This window comes from Pyxicephalus adspersus, chromosome 10, assembly GCF_032062135.1.
Source record: "Pyxicephalus adspersus chromosome 10, UCB_Pads_2.0, whole genome shotgun sequence".
Lineage (NCBI taxonomy): Eukaryota > Metazoa > Chordata > Amphibia > Anura > Pyxicephalidae > Pyxicephalus > Pyxicephalus adspersus.
In genome coordinates this window covers 40,242,092-40,259,230 of record NC_092867.1, presented here as the reverse complement: position 1 = coordinate 40,259,230, position 17,139 = coordinate 40,242,092, and the positions used below count along the sequence as shown (strand labels likewise).

General features: G+C 37.7%; 1 protein-coding gene across 1 annotated transcript in view; it reads left to right on the top strand.

The window, feature by feature from the left end:
* Nucleotides 1–17,139, top strand: part of GRID1 (glutamate ionotropic receptor delta type subunit 1) — a 577,805-nt gene that overhangs the window by 162,151 nt on the left and 398,515 nt on the right. The window contains 1 exon segment of the mRNA XM_072424179.1: nucleotides 9,476–9,760. Within this exon segment, the coding sequence (XP_072280280.1) occupies nucleotides 9,476–9,760 (285 nt within the window).

The window sequence follows — 17,139 nt, the reverse complement described above, 5'->3', positions numbered from 1 at the left end:
GTAGATCATTTTTTGTAGTGGTGAGACTGCTTACATCTAGTATCTCGGCATTTGTTTAGAATTCATAGTGGTGCAACAGATGTCGCTTATTTCTGGGCAAAAATGAACAGAGCTAACAGTATGTGGAAATCAAATCAATTAGGCACAAACCAGATCGGAAACATGTAACCACTGTGCTGACAACTGTTTTATGCTTGTTATCTGTTGTTTCTTTTACACACTTTTTAATACACACTTGAGGCTAAATTCACCAACAAAAGGGTGGATACTTAAAAAACAACAAAAAAAAACATTCCATAGAAAATAGTATTTACCAGTTCTGACATCCAATCAATGCTTTTTTGCAGAGCTACACTGGTGGAAGGTTGTTAAGCATCCTCTATGTGTGCAGAATGGCACAGTGTCCTCAACTGGATGCTGTGGTTCCACTCCCTGGCCTCTACATCACTTCTGCCATAGGCTGCGTACACACGTGCAATAATTATCGTTGTAAAACGAATGACTAATGACCGTTCTTCTGATAATTGGTAACAAAAAAGGGCACAATGACGCCGAACGAGGATTGTCACTGGAAACGAACGACCGCCCCGGCATATCTGATTGGGCGACGATTGTTGGCAATCTATTTTGTGTATGGTCTTGTAGTGATCGTGGATGGTTCTGCAGTACCCTTTCTCCTTTACATGTCACTTCCTGCATCGTTCAAATGTTCGTATCTAGGGTGTAGGTGGATTATATTTGAACGATCATTTCCTTACAGCATATACAGAATTGTGCACGATACAATCGTTCAAAATAATCGTGAATAATTGCTGATCTGTCATCAGTCGTTCCTTTTCTAACGACAATTATTGCACGTGTGTACCTAGCTATAGTGATGTAAAAATTACATTTATTTCACTATTGGTGGCCCATTACTTTATCCTCTTCTTTGTAAATAACGTCCATCATCAATTAGCCCATTTCCTTTGGCAATGCAATATAAAATAATGCCTACATGACTAAATGTGTGCCCTTTGCAACATTCATGGTTGACCAGTGTCGGACAATGAAAAAAATGTAGATGACTCTTAGGACTATGTGTAGTCACACAACTGAATAGAAGACCACAAGACGAAAGCGTTGTGGGGTTTCCTGCTGCTTAAACCTTTGCAAGCTTGATTTAGTAAATGATTTTACTTTTAGTGAACTTTTATATCCATGCACTTTGGAGGTGAGACTTCAAAGCTGAATGGCAGTATGAAGGAAGGGGGTTAATTGAGAACAAAACCTTATCACACCTGGAGCATAAACTGCTGTATCAGGAAGTCACAGCTAGACTGGATAGGGAATCCAAGCCAGCCAGAGAGAGAGGAAGCCCAAAAAAGCTCTTTTTACCTGCAATATACCTTTATGTGTGTATTCTGCTTTTGACATTTTTTACTACAGTGTGAGCGCACCAGGATAAGCAATTATTGGAAATGTTCCTTGCAGAGGCAAAGTGTACCATCGCTGATTGGCACTTTACTTACATACCAGGAGACATCTGCTATTTCTTGGGTTCAGGAAAAGAAAGTAAATGCTGGGGAGGGGTGGGGGATTAAAGCTGATTCTTTGACCCAACTATAGACAATCCTTTTTTTTATGGGGGGAAATTTACATTTCTGTCTGTTTTCATTTCTGTCTTTGACTCCATTGGAAGTTTTTTCTTATTATTAATGTAAGAAATGAAGGAACAGGTAGGCACCTGTGCTCATTGCACAAAGAAAGTGTTTTTTTGTAAAGATGTGTAAAGATATTTCCTATCATGTCCAATCCTCAAAAGAAATTATGGAAATCTCTCCAATACAACACACAGCAATAATCCTGTCCAGAGCAAGTAGAACATAAAACAACTGACAACTGGAAGAAGGAATGGATGTCCTAGATTTTAAGTTGTGATTTTTTGTGATCCTTTAGTCCTGGTCTTCTCTCTATTGGGTTCTTTCTGTTGGATTTTTCTTTTGGTGCATAGCCTTTGGGAACTGTCTACATCATGCAGCTGGTGACATAGACAGTCTGTATTGGCTGCCCTACAGTGGGGTATTCTTAGGATCCAAAAGAAAGTCTACAGGTGATAACATTGGTGTGAAGGGACAATCGGAGAATGGTAAGGGTGCTTCTGCCGCACTGCATTGTTTGTTCCCAAAAAGAAAGAGAAATAGTTTACCAGGGATATATAGAAGTATAGGTAAGCCCTGTGTAATATGTTGACGCTGTAAATACTGCATGTGATGTAAATACTGTGTAATAGGAATAATAATAAGGGATCAAAGGCTTCACTTGGTGCCTACTGGAAGTGGAACTGTTTTGTCAACCATTTCATCGCAAGGTGCTTTGAGTTTCTTCCCTCCTCTTCTTAGAGGGGATCTCCAGCCATCTTGATTGGCCTGGACAGGATGACATAACTCTGTCCCAGAGTTCATTCATCCCCAGCAAGCTCAGGGGAAACGGGGATGGACAAATATCTTGGCAGCAATTCCATGTAGCTATCAAGCGGTTAAGAATGCTTTTTGCAGAGGGGACATTGCCTATCCCTTTGTGAATTAATGCCCTGTCTAATCCAAAATTTGTAAAAGTGTAACTTTAGTTCCATTTTATCTCCCTAGGCATTTACCCGGATTTAAAATGTGGGTGGGCCAACTGTCTAAGCCATTTCTTACATTTTATTTGTATTTTTTATTCAAGTGACCTCTTGTGCTTTCATCTTCCTTACTGCAGAACATACCTGAGACAAATCTATTTACATGTGACATTAGAGTAATTGATTTGCCAAAAGGAGGTACTCTTTTATAAAGAAAATGATATCTATAGCCTCGTCCACCTCCACACTATTATCACGTCAAGGTGACTGAATGAATTACTCATCTGACAGGATCAGGCTTATCTGGCAACAGTCTAGCTATCTGTTCCGAAAGCAGAATGTCCCTGATGATAGTGTAATACTTTGAGACTCATTCATAAGGGCCAGATTTATGAACCAATCTTCTATTAGCATAATTAATGTAGAATAAAGTTAGATAATTTGTTTGCCGTGTGCCTGTACAGAGATATTTTTGAGAACAGAGAAATGTTCTCGGCGCACATACAAAACAAAGTACTACGGCAAAGCCCTGAATAGAAGGATTACAGAAGTAGATAAATACGGTTTCCGAAATTGTTTTTGAAGCATAATTGAAAGTCTGTGTTTGTAGTGCCTGTAATTATTATGCAGAGTCAGAGTTTGTCTTTTAAATATTTGATTTATAGAATATACTTGCAAACAGTGGATATAACATTGTTTACATATGTAAGATTCAATTCACAGCTTGGGGATCATTTATCATGGTGCCAAGAGTACTGTAGATTTTTGAAGCACATTGTTTTTGTTTTGCGGTTATTTGTGTAGCTGAATAGCACGATAATGAAGGATTTTACATGGGGGAGACTTAAAGTTCTCTTCCAAGCATCTGCTATGCTGTAAACATATAGGAATTTTGACTTGGGCTTACATATATATTTATACGTACGGTATATGCTCGTATATAAACCAGTCTTAATATAAACCTACTTTAACCTGGAAACTACATTAACTCAAGTATAAACCTGGGGAGCAATATGTGGCTATTGCTTCTAATGTTCAAAGCAGCAATCAACATAAATGCCAATAAATTGTATGGACTCTTTTTTTCTCCCTTGAACAGATTAAAGTATTTTGTACTTTTACCTTAGTTATGATAGGTCTCTTGTTCCTAAATTTGTGCATTATTGTTAGCCACCAATAGATAGCACTGTCTCACAAATTCTGTTTCAGTACACTTTACATGGGGACAGAGTGCCATCTAGTAGCTCAAGTATAAATCAAGATTTTTGTTTATCTAATATTGGTATTTTCAGTTGAATTTTCTGTTTGTGTGAATATATATATATATATATTCTTTTTTGGTGAGCAATACTAAAATGTCAATTATAAACATATAATCTCCTCATTACGTTAGTTAATTGCCACCTAGGACAAATGATGGTAATTGTCTTGGACTCCTTCACCCCACTCCGAAAGCTCCTGAGCGCCTACTCAGAAATTACATTACAGATTGGGGAAGCTGTTATGTCACTGCTAGAAAGGTAGGCAGGTGAACTAAGCTACTAAAGAAGAACATGTATCAAGTTCTTCTGCTGCAACCTTTGAGACTGAGTTGCTCCTGAGTACCTGCAGCTACATAGATAGCCAAGTACTTGTATTAAAGCTTTTGGATTGCTTATCAAGAAAAAGAATAGCACTTGAATGAGGAAAGCATGGATACAGCTTAAAAATTAAGTAATATTATTCAAAATACTTAAAAAAGAACCTCAGAACCACAATGCAAAATAAGAATTGTGAAAGCAAATTGATGATAATTATTTTTTGCACAACACTGGGATTAGACATTTCTCATATTACTTACAAATTAACAAAGTTCCTGTTTTATTATTCTTGTTCCTGTACATGCAGGAATATAGGACTATATGAAAATACACAGATTAAAAAAAATTTGGGATATACTGGTTACTTGGCCATACCCTCATTAAATAGATATTGTTCTATATATACACCTACTGTCTAAAAAGAAAAATGAAAGTGTAATGTGACTGGCCAATCAAGCTTTCATTACGTTATTCTTTGCTGTTAAATTAGCTCTGTGATAATGGAAGTAAAAAAATGACACTATGCAAATGAATAATTTCAAGTGGAAACTTTCAGCTATATAAGTGTATGTAAATGTCCAAGAAAGCCCATAGGCGGGATGTAAGATAAATAGCATTGTAATGGCAACTACTTTTGAGGAATGAGAACCGGGACTCATAAATTCAGGTGAGTAAAATCTGGGCAAGCAACTCAGCAAAGCGGTGTGAAATGCCAGCAGGATATTAGGTGATACAGACAGGAATTAGCATCTGAGAAATGGGGACAGTGCTGCCCTTGAATCAATCTCTTGAGTGCATTCTGCTACAGAGACCATTTCCCTGGAAAGACCACTAAAATGGATATGCTCTTTGTGTTATTGAACAAGCCTAGATGCTTCAAAGTCAGCTAACCCAGAGACCATATTCAAAAATGTGTTCAGTGCTTGAAGGAAACTCAGATCTGGTTTTAGGTTCCATTATCTTTTGTAAAAAAAAAACAACAATTTTATGAATGGAGAAAGGATGTGTCAAATATAAAAAAAAATAGATTTTTTTTAAAAAGCAATACTGATGATGATGAATGATGACGTAATGATGGATAAATACTGCAGGGTTATTGGCAAAGAAACTTGGACACAGGCCTTGGATTCCATGGTCCAGTAATGCCCTTTATTGGGGCACTAAAGATTAGCATAAAGTCTTTTGTTTCTTGTTTGAACAGCAAACCTTTCGGTTTTAATTTGCTAAATATTTAATTTATTCTTTTGCTTGCAAATAGTTTAGAATAGTTTTGTGTTTGAGAAATTTTTTACACCATAAAACCACATTTTATGCCTAGTTCTCTGAAACTGTAGTTGCTGGTCTGAGAAGAAACATTTAAATAGTGTTCATGAAGCCCGTAAAGCAGAATTAAACCTGCAATACTCACTTGTCCCTCCTCCCTTGCAGGGGGTTGCCTTCTTCTTCTTTTCTTGGAGATAATCTTTGGCCATCTTTTTTGGCCAGGGTGTCATAACACCCACAGGTACACGGGACTTTCAGTCCCAGCATTTGCAAGTGAAGCTGGGATTGTTGGGCTTGCACAGCTCACCAAAATTTTAAAGATGGGGGTGATCAGGCAGGTAAGAACATTTATTGCCGAAGGGACATTGCCTATCTCTTCCTGAATTACCCACCTGCCTGAATCACCAATGGTCAATCCCAATTTGGGAGGGCTCAACACATATCATGATAGGAGTGCAAATTATCTCAATAAACAAGCTGAGAAAAGCTCCCTGAAATCTTTGTACACATTTGTTGTATACACATACAAAGCTCTTTGTACCAGCAGTTTTTTGATTGAATAAGAAACACTATTCATTACAAAAACAAAAGTAATACAATCTGTACATTCATACATGGAATTGCGATGCAGCGCACACTACACTACATTCCCCCAACATACTTGCAAATAAATACATTCAATCCTGCACACTGCGGTGTGATGCCTGACGTGAGGTGCAAGGCAATGGCCCGTCTCCGACGTCTTGCATGACCCGCCATACCCCAACAGATTACAATACCTGTTTTTACAACAACTATACAATCCTAAAGAGTTCTCGGGCCCAAAGCTTTATTTGAGCCTGTACATAATTCTAAACATATTATATACATCTAATAAAGACAGGCTGTGCAAATGGGGGGAGGGAGTGGGGTTGAGGGGGTAGGGGAAGAACTAGCGGGCCCGGAGCTTTATTAGAATTCCTTTAACTTAGCTCTTTGTACCAGCATTTACTAACTGAAGCATATGTCAACTAAGCCTTACCTAAAATACACTGAACCTCACATGCTTTATAACTGCTTCCAGTCCCCAGGTATTATGTACTTTGTTATTCAAAATCTGATCTTTAAAAATAGACTACTTTTATTTATCAATGGAAATCCACTCTGCGCCTATGAATCATGAAAAAAGTTAAAATACTGCCCATTGTGTTACTAAAACCAGTTGCACAGATGAATGAATGAAATTGAGCTTTGATTTTCAACAAAGACAGTTAATAGGATCACATAACTAATGTAACACCCTGCTAGCATGGCATTGTGTTGTGAATGCTTACACTGGTTCATTAGCAGACAGGGTATTGGAAATTGGGTCTAAGCCAAACCAAAAGTATTGTTACTGAATTTAAATGTCTAAAACATCCATTGAGAGTCGATTACATTTGTAAAAACACAATCTACCTAATATCTACTTGTTGGTTTCTTGGGCTTTCAAATGGAAATGTGGTCATTTTGACTTCAAGAACCTGATTGTGTGCGCTTTTTATGTTGAGTTGAGAGTGTGAAAGTTATGGCTCAGTAAAGCACATTGCCTATACTTGCTGCTCAGTCAAAAGAAGTAATACCAAGTCAGAACTGCTTAACAGAGTGTGGGACCAGATGGTAATTCTCTATAGGGGGCAAGACCCAAGCGCATCTCCTGTGGAAGAGAGACCAAAGGAGGCCAGGGTCCAACTCAAGTGGGAGCTCTCGCATGGACCCAGATCCCCACTGGTGAGGATGGGGAACCCATGATCTCTCCTAGTGGCTGGGAGTTCCGAAGCCACAGTGATTCATCCTCTTGGGGCTGGAGTCCAAAGAGCAACAGAAAATCACGTAGGGCTTGGTTACCCCCTAGTTGATTATCTGCACACCAGGCATGTTTCACTATGTATGCTTTCACCACCACACCTCAGTAATAATTTTTTTAACATTCGCCCAGTGTCTTATACATTCTAGTGACACACAAACATAAATGTATGTCACGCTTGAATCAGAGGGTGCAGGTACCTTATAGGCCTGAAGCTCTCCACTTAGTACTCGGTGGGCTGGTTACAGCTTGCCCAAAAATAACAGTGTCTACTACTTAAGTGAGGCAAGTAACATTCAAATAAAAGGTCAGCCATGACAGTTTCATTTTCCTAATTGGTAATCTGATGCCACACTGACCTAAAAGGATACTAAAGTCAGCTGGATGCATTTATTTTGATTTTTGCTCCCAGATTGTCTTTTAAAGTGGTGTATCACAACAGCACAATCTAATAATTTGGCCAAGACAGCTAACTACAACTAGATTACATGCATACAACAATTAAAACACAAAGAAAGGATTATCAGTAATCAGACAGTTCATTAGAATCTGTAAGTGCACTTTGGTTACAAAACATCTTGAGAATTTGTGATTTGTGTCATGGAAGTGTAAAATAGGAAGGAAATGGAGCCTCTCCATATGCCATTAATATAATGAAACCAAGAGCTTCAACTGATGGGTACATTCCATTATTATAAAAATATTCACTGAAAGATTAAATTGACTTCTAATTATACATTCCACTTAGAGTATACTTGAGTTAGTGCTATCTATTAACCTTTTTGTCTTTGCTATTATCACAAACATCTCCTGAATTTAAGTGTTTTTGGTTAGAAGACAGAGCATAGAGTTTTACAGGACACTTAAAAGGTAATTGATAACGGGGTCATTTGGATTTTGAATCTGAGCTACCGAATACTGTCCCTGTTCCCTGTGTATGAGGTGCCATCACTTTAATAACTTGGCATGCAAAAATATCCATTAGTTAAGTTCACAACAGGCAACTAATATTCTTTAGAAGTGTTTTGGAACAGGGGGGATGATGGCAATTTCAGATAAAGGTTTATTAATTTTGTATTTCCTGGCCAACTATGCTAATCTTTCTAGACAAAGTTGGGAACAACACAAGAAAAAAATGACAACACAATTTTGATGTTAGGCTTTTGTGATTTTGCTTTTTTTATGATATGTAATTATGTTATTGTTGAGAATCCTTACAAGAAAGACATACAAAACTCTTAAAATTCTATTTATTGGGGATTTTTATCGGAGCAGAGCTGTAGACTTAAAAAGCGTACAGTTACATCAGTTCTCAGGATTTGTGTAGCTATTTGTTTTCTGTTGTATATGAAAAAAGTTGCCATTTATTCTAGTAACCACATTTATTGGGTTTTATTACAATTATGGTGCAAAGAGTCAGCATGTGCAAAATATATATAAAATCAACTGTTAACAGTCTGGATTTCTATTCCCTAATCACAGTAAAAAGTTAAAAACTGTTATCAAATTGCTTGCCTTTGGTTTCCACACATCATCACCTTGGTGTTTTAATGAAAATTAGCAAACTAGAGAGTCAGCAGTGGCGGCTTTAGCCTAAACCCTGATAAGTATAAGTTCTGTGGCTCATTCTTTTAGTTCTTTTATGAGTTGTTGGACCACCAATCCAGAAATGCCCAATATCCAGAATTTATATATCTTGTGTATATCTTTTACAGCAAATTTTCTTTGCAAAAGTATCTCTATTTTCCTACTGCCAGCAATTACAAAGATCATTTTGTTATAGAGGAGTTGTTTGCTGTAGTCTTTTCAGAAACCAGTATTTCCTTGAATGTTGATATCTTGGTTCCCCATTGCATTAGGTTGTTCCTCCTGCCAACCATCACATCATCGGAGGACACGGTAATTATGTGGAGGTCAAGTAAGAAAAACCACTGGGGGACCAGGAGACCAACATTCCTGAAAGTGTTGGTTTCTGCTGCAGGCACTGAGTTCTATTCAGTATTAGGTTGTGCTGGCAACTAAATCGGTCAATTTAAATTTTTATAAAGTATTCATTAACTTCTAATTTATTATAATGTTAGGTATTTGGTGGAATCTAAGGTCTGTTTGGAAGGATTCGACTAATTAAGTATTGTATGTTAAAAATGATAAGTCCATATAAGTAAGAGTATTTATTATTAGTTTGTGTGTGTTTATGTTTTTCAGCTTGTGACTTGATGACACAGGGGATTTTAGCCTTAGTGACATCCACTGGTTGTGCCTCAGCAAACGCCCTTCAGTCGTTGACAGATGCCATGCATATACCCCATATCTTTGTACAACGCAACACTGCTGGATCTCCACGCACAGTCTGCCACTTTAATCCCAGTCTGGATGGAGAGGAATACACATTGGCTGCCAGACCATCAGTTCGTCTCAACGATGTCATGTTAAAATTGGTTACTGAACTTCGATGGCAAAAATTCATAGTGTTTTATGACAGTGACTATGGTGAGTACTCCTTTATTTTTATAACATTGAAATACAGTTTATGTGGCATTAGCAAGTTTCATTTTACAAAGTGTAATGAAGGAGGGTATTGCACTACAATTTAGACCTCAGGGATGGTGGCCATGACAGTTGTGGAGGTGGAATTGAACTTAATGTCCAGTCAATTTTTTAGTTTGGGATAGTGGGTGGAAGAAATGAAACCCATTGTTCCTTTTATCTGGAACTCTAATAGGGAGTTAATCACTTCTTCTCCCCTTTGCTTGCTCGACTGCCTCCTCCGAGGATAGGACTTAGGTCAAAGTGAAAGTTTGCTTGTAAGCCATACTAAATAGTCAATGATATTTATTTTTATGAAAATAAATTCAACAGGTTTTCATTATTAGACAACCTAAGATTTCTTCTTAATAAAAACATCTGCCTTTATATATACTGCACAATAAGCAACTGTAAAGGATCGTCACAAATCTTATTAACAATTTTTTATTCTTGGAAGACATAAGGAAAAGCAATTGTTGCTCATAGAGCCATTAATATTCTGTTATTTTTTTTTTCTCCCATATTCCAATGGAAACATAAGGGGGGAGAATCGAGAAGGTTCTTTTGGCAACAAGAAAGTCTCTCTTTTCAAAAATATTAATTGGGACCCTGCAAGGCTTGTGTCCAGTATTCTACTCAGTCCCTCCCATATTTATTTGCAACCCTTATAGGCGTTAGTCCAGTATTCTACTCACATCCTTCAAAAGTATTTATTTGTGACCCATGTTGACTCTGTGTCTTGTGTTACCTTCTACCCAAAAAACAATTCATTGTATTGATTTATTGTATACAGTTATACTGACATTCTCCAAATGAGACTGCTTTGTGGATGCATAAAATGGCATTTATATTTGTTCTGTTATCAGTGGTCATGGCATTGCATAAGAAAAATGTAACAATAAATGTACTTCACTGACTCATGCATTTGTACATGTTCATACAGCCTATAAAAATGCCATTATAATGGTCTGTATTTTATTAAAAGAGACATTCTGTTTCAGACAGCATGGCCTGAGGCTCTCAATTCTATATTCCTGTTCCGCATTGCTGTAATTAATGTTACTCCCAGCTGCGAATTCAGAAAATGTAGAGTCCTCCAAATGCCAACCCATGTTGGTGGACAGGATCCACCTATTCAAAGCAGAACAATATGTGAAAAAAAAATCAGGAGGTTATAGGCAATGCTGGTGGAAGCAGGATATATTTTCAGTAAAGGTAATATGCTAAACAGGCCTTTTTATAGGCTGTGTCGTCAATGCCAATGTGCATTGAAATGGGATCCATGCAAAAACCCATAGGCTGCCATTTTTTTTTTCTTGGAAAATGCATGGCTGGCCTATGTAAGTCTTTCTCTGCAGTTTTATTTTGAAAACGATAAAGCTAATTTAATTGGAGTAGTCCAAAAGCTATGCTGTATTTCTCTGCTAATGTGTCTGTCTCAAAATGTCTGCATTTTAAGTGGTTGAACTGATAGCATGCTGGTTAGAATAAAGTAAAAACTCAGCAGGTATATTATAGAGTTTTGTAGTGCTGAGGATTTAATGTTTATTAATGTTTAAAAAGTGAATTTGCTTGCTTTTTAATAGAACAAACAGATAACCGGCACATCTTCTGAAACTTCAAGTGAATGTGACATTTGGTCTACCAAGAGTATGGTGAAATGCTTACATGCTTAACAGTGTGATACTTTAACAGTCCGGCCTGTGACAGTTCAGACTTTTAGACAATGTGTGAACTGCAGTACAGTGAAACCTGCTAAGTTACAAGTTCAATGTTTTGTGTAGGGAAAATGTTGGTTTAGAATTTGGCCCCATAGAAATATTAAACATGTTTTTTTGGCTTTTATACAATTTTCATTTTAGAGCAACTTTATCCTTTGTTTACCTGAAGAATTTAAACTGTTACCATTGGTTCAGGGTAAAAAACTTCCAACATGACTTTGCATTATTGTGTCCTTGGGTAATTGATCATGTTCCCTAAAATCCCTACTCACAATACAGAAGAGAAGATGATGCTGCCCTCTTGTGAATAATATTGGGCTTTGCAACTTAGAATACTGCCTGCTATTATAAACTGCTTATTAACGAAGCAATAAAGGGTTTTATTAAATATTGCATGGAAAACCATTTAACACGTCATGAAAGAGGTTTTAGTGCTGCAGAATGGATGAAAGCTTTTTTCTCCTTAAAGCAGAACACTTAACTTTATAGGTGGAAAGCTCTTAATCCCTTCACGATCCTAGTAGAGTTGGTCCTGCGCTGTCCCATGTTCCTAACCTGGGAGCTGCCATTTTCTTCTGGGTTGTACTTCTTATGACACCCTATCTCACACTGTCCAGGTGCATGATCAGGGGATGCACTTTCGTAAAACAAAATGTGTCAATCACAACCCATCCCAGTAGGCTGCAGGTTTCCCATTTAGACTTTACTGCCACGGCAGTATAAAAAGAAATTATATAAAAAAAGTTTTATTATACAAAAGGGTTAACCAACATTTTATATCATGTGAAAAAATGTAGTGATATGTCTTTATTGCCTCCTCATTTAATGCCTCCCGCCTAATTAACCCCAATAATCCCAAGTGTGACTCGGGGTGGCTTTTACCTGCAAATAGCGCTAATCCTAAATCACACTCAGGGTAGCTTTAACCAAAAAAAAAACAAAACACTTACCTTGCTCTGCTCTCCTGCTCCTCCGCAGGTCCTGGTGACAATGCAGAGATGATCTCCGGGGTTTCCCGATGATGTGGGTGCATGCGTCGGTGTGGGCAGATCCGCAGGAAATTCAAAACATTTTGTATTGGATTCAATACAAAATAGCTGTATTGAGTCCAATACAAAGAAATCTTCATATAATATATATATAATTAAATTTTATATATATTATACATGCTACTGTACACTTACATTACATGTTTACCTATTTTTGTTATATTTTATTATTAAATTGATTACATTTAATAAATTATGAACATTTTTCAGTGAGTTATGCCCAAAAATTATAGCCTACAATGCAAAATACATTTCCATGCAACAAAAAAAATGTAACGTGGAAATTTGAATGGAATTAGAACGCTAGGGAGGTTAAAACTAATTCATCACATAACAATCTTGGGGAACAGTTTTTAAATCCTGTCCAAGGCTGGGAATTGTTGACTATTGTCACACAAAAAGTAGTAAGAGAAAATCATCCAATGGGGATACCTGTTCCTAGGACAATTCTCTGGGATAAAGTTCTGGTTTAGTTTAGGAAGATTTCCTTTCATTTACTAAAGGGAAATCTCCCAATACATTCAAAGCAAAAAATATTATAGGGGTTTAATCCTTCCCCTCCCATATTGCCTTATTGGATGCTGTTGCATTACCAACACATATTATGTTGATTGTTGTGCCCTTTATCCCTGAAATGTATTTCTGTATGTGTAGGTGATTCACACGTTTTGGTAATTTTTCAAAGCTTCTGCTTCAAAAAATACCACTAGAGGTACCCAGAACAGAAAAATTCTGACTTGCATAGAATCTGGCTGGAATAATCAAGAAATATGTGAATATTTTGAATTTTTAAGCAGCAATTGGTATTTTTTGCACTATACCAGTCAATAGTATGGCCCAGCCATCCATCTTCCAGACGATGACAGCATCCTATGACAGTTATATCTGTTTTCACATTTTGATTTCTGATGCAAGGTCAGATCTAAATTTCAATGAACTCTTATCAGAAATATATGACCACTGTTTACAGCTCTGAAAAAATAAATTCCAAAGTTTAAGCTTATTTGCTTGCTGCAATTAAAGTCTGTTGCAAACCCTCATTCCAATGGCTGATTAATGAATGGCTAACTAGAGGTTATAACACAAAGAAACATTTGGTATGGTGTTCTGCTTTAATGTAGTTTTAGGAGTGCTATATTTAAACAAAAGTTGTTTATACCTCTTGTATGGTAATTGGGACATGATATAGGTAAAATATTATGATACAAAAAGCAGTGATAGTTCTGCATTAGTAGACTTGAGTAAGGGTCCCAATCTCCATTTTTAATATTTATCTATTTATACATGTTTATGAATACAAATCACATGATTTCCCTTGATTTATGCCTCGTCTCTTGAGGAGGATGTAATGTGAAGTCTTCTATTTTGGAAATCTGAAAAAAATAAAAATGATGGAGTCTCTTATCCTTTACTCTTTTTTCCTTCTATTTGAATCATAGTGAAAAAAAATAAATTTGGCTGTTATTTGGTTGCAAACGTAAATATTTTACTAAGGAGATTGAGAAAATAAAGTAATCCTCTACATTATTGACCGGTTCTGTACAATTTAAGGCCATAGCAGTTTCCCATTCTTCTCAATCTATTTAGTATCTTGTCTGTTCAGTCATACTGTAAAGCAAAGTGAAATTGAAATATTGTAGCTAAAGCCTCTGAGCCCGATGCCAATTTCTGAAGTCGCAGCATTTTTCCAGGGTAAAATTCAGAAAGTGATGAATTGTGTGTAATTTAGACATTTGATAAAAATAGGATATAAGGTAATACTTCTTTGTAAAAGTGATTCATGAGTTTCCAGGAGGGAAATCATCCAATGTTACGTTTTTTCCACTTTGTTTTCACTTTAATGATAAAGATTAATTGACTGTCCTAGGTCACTAAACCAACTCCATTGCCTGAGCTGGCACAATAAAGGAGACGTCCTGAATCCTAGCCTTAAACCCTGCAGACCCTCGGATGATGGATTGTCTCATTACTGGAATGTATTGGGGCTCCCACTTGAGATCTTGTGAAACATTGTCCTTATGACTGAAAGCACCAACTCTTTGTCTCTGCACTGTGGGGTAGAGATCCCACCAGATACACTTCATGAATGTCATTAATCTCTGGCTTGTCATCCCAAGTCTGTACAATTCTACATGTAGACAGCAGAATACATTGGTTGAATTAATTAGTGTCCATTCTGTTGCACCAGTAAGGAAGCGGTGGAGGTTACTGCCTTTTTGTGTTAGCTTTTGTGTTAATAGGACACTGCAGAGAAAATATATAAAAGATTCCCAAAACCTTTTCACAGGAATTGAATGTTTGATTTCTGAAAAAACTGCAATTATAAGTATAATACTAATCCCATAGGGAAGGTAAAGTTTAGCATTTACTATAACCTTAAATTGATCTAAAACAGGTGTAACCAACCTTTTTACATGGGCATTTTTTGAAGATAGATTTATCTGACATGCACCATGCCATTGAAGAGAGAAAGGTAAGCTGAACAAGAGCCTACTTTATGTAAAGTCTACATTACTTGTGGCAACAGCTAGTGTACAGGCGTATTGAGTATATACCATAGAGAGTACTAATGTGCAAAGTGCAGGAGTCAAGTAAAAGTGTTGCACAGCCCAGTGAGCCAAGTGGAAAGGTCAGGAGTATAGTGGACCTCCATAATTCATTGCACCAATTCTATCCAAAGCACAACTGTATCTATAAGACATTTCAACAACACAAACCCTCTCCATTAGTGGGGTCTGATACTTCCAATTAGAGTCAATTCTGACTCTAATCGGAGCTAATCTGACTTCAAATCAGAACTTGAAAATTGAGCAACCAAAGTTCCAATCTGATATACACCTGTCAATGACCAATACAGTAAGACTAAGCCAATTTTGAAGCTGGACGATGACAGCTATCGTCATCAGTGGCCAAATTGACTGAGCCCTACTATACCTGGTAATTACCTGGTATATTATGGCTCAGCCAACCCAACTGCCAAAATTTATGGAAACCATTTTTTGCCCGCCTTCGCATGCAGTTACATTTGTGTTTAGGGTGGGGCTGAAGCAATATGTTGCTTCTGGCCATACAATTGCTTTTTCTCCTTTGGAGGAAGAACTGCACCAACACCACAAATGCAGGGGCTTTGACATGTAGTGTGGTTTCCTGTTGCGGGTGCATAGCAGCAGTTCACTGTGCACCCTGGGGTGGCTAATAACTCTTCATTAAGACTGCAAGTCTGAAAGCATCCTAAGAATTTGTAGAGAAAGTTGCCTTGTATAAACATTGAACCCCAAACAAAAAGCAGTGTGTACATTTGGTCCTGTTTCTACTTCTAAGGTCTATTAGGGCAGAGTGAACTATCATTATCTCTCTTCTAGCTGGCTGCAGGAATTCACTTATACACATTGGAAATGTTGTTAGATTTTCACTTACCTGGACCCTAACTGTTAGACGTATTTTTTTGTAGGTTTAACAGCTGAGTTTATGTTTTACTTTTTACAGGGACAAAGAGCTTTATGTGTACAAGAAACTTCAGTGGGAATGTGTGTATGTAGTACCTCTCCACTAATGGTAATTTGGCTGCTTTTAGAATAAGAAAATTAGATTTTGAGTTGTCTTATCAGCCCTTCTTTGCTATTAATGTATTTTAGTTTGTATGTGCCCTCTTCCGGAACCTACCAGTTATGGTTGAGAGGGCTTCGGCATCACATTTCTATGTAATGTATGAGCTGCTGCATACCCACAGCTTATAAACCTGCTTAAAGCTTTTTTTAAGGAAGGCAGTAGCAGGGGATACATGTGGCTAGTAGCTGAATGGCAAGCTAGGGGCATAATTGCCTGTGACTGATGGCCATGATACTGACGACATCTCAACATCCTACTGTTATTCGAGTGGGCCCAGTGGGATTTAAGGCAGTCATGGCAATGATACAAGTTTATCACTCTGTAAAAGGAAGTAAACGTTCAAATGGGAGGAATAATGGGTACAGTGGCACATTCCTGAGGAACTATGTAAAAGAACAATGTCTACATCTTCATCTCTTGTGACCATATTGTCACGGTTTGGGAGATAGGGCCACTAGGGAGCGCTACCACAGAAATGGTGTTAGCCTTGAGAAAGGCCAAGCCACAGAGTCTAAGCAGTAACAAGGTCTTTTCCAGAGCCTCCAGTGGTGGGCATTTTGCAATGATGGGTACTGCCAGGTTGCGGTCCCTGGGCACATCAAGGTGAGCAGGATGATACACAGTACCAAATCACAAGGCAGAAAAATTGTCAAGGAAGGCCCGGGTCAAGGCAGGCAGCAAACAAGAGAGGTCAGGTCACAAGCCAGGGGTCAAATACCAGGGATCCTGGAAATAGATACCAGTGACACAGGGGCCACTGCAGACACAGGGAATACAGGAGACACTGGAAGCAACAGAAGGCACAGGTGATACAGGGATAACCAGAGGAACACTGGAACAGCTCAAGAAAATTAGCTTGCAAACAGCAAACTGGGCAACAAGGGATTAACATTGGAGCTGAACAGGGGAAACACTGAATTAGCCAACAGGTGTACAGAAACTGCTCAGCAGAGCAAGGGGGCTT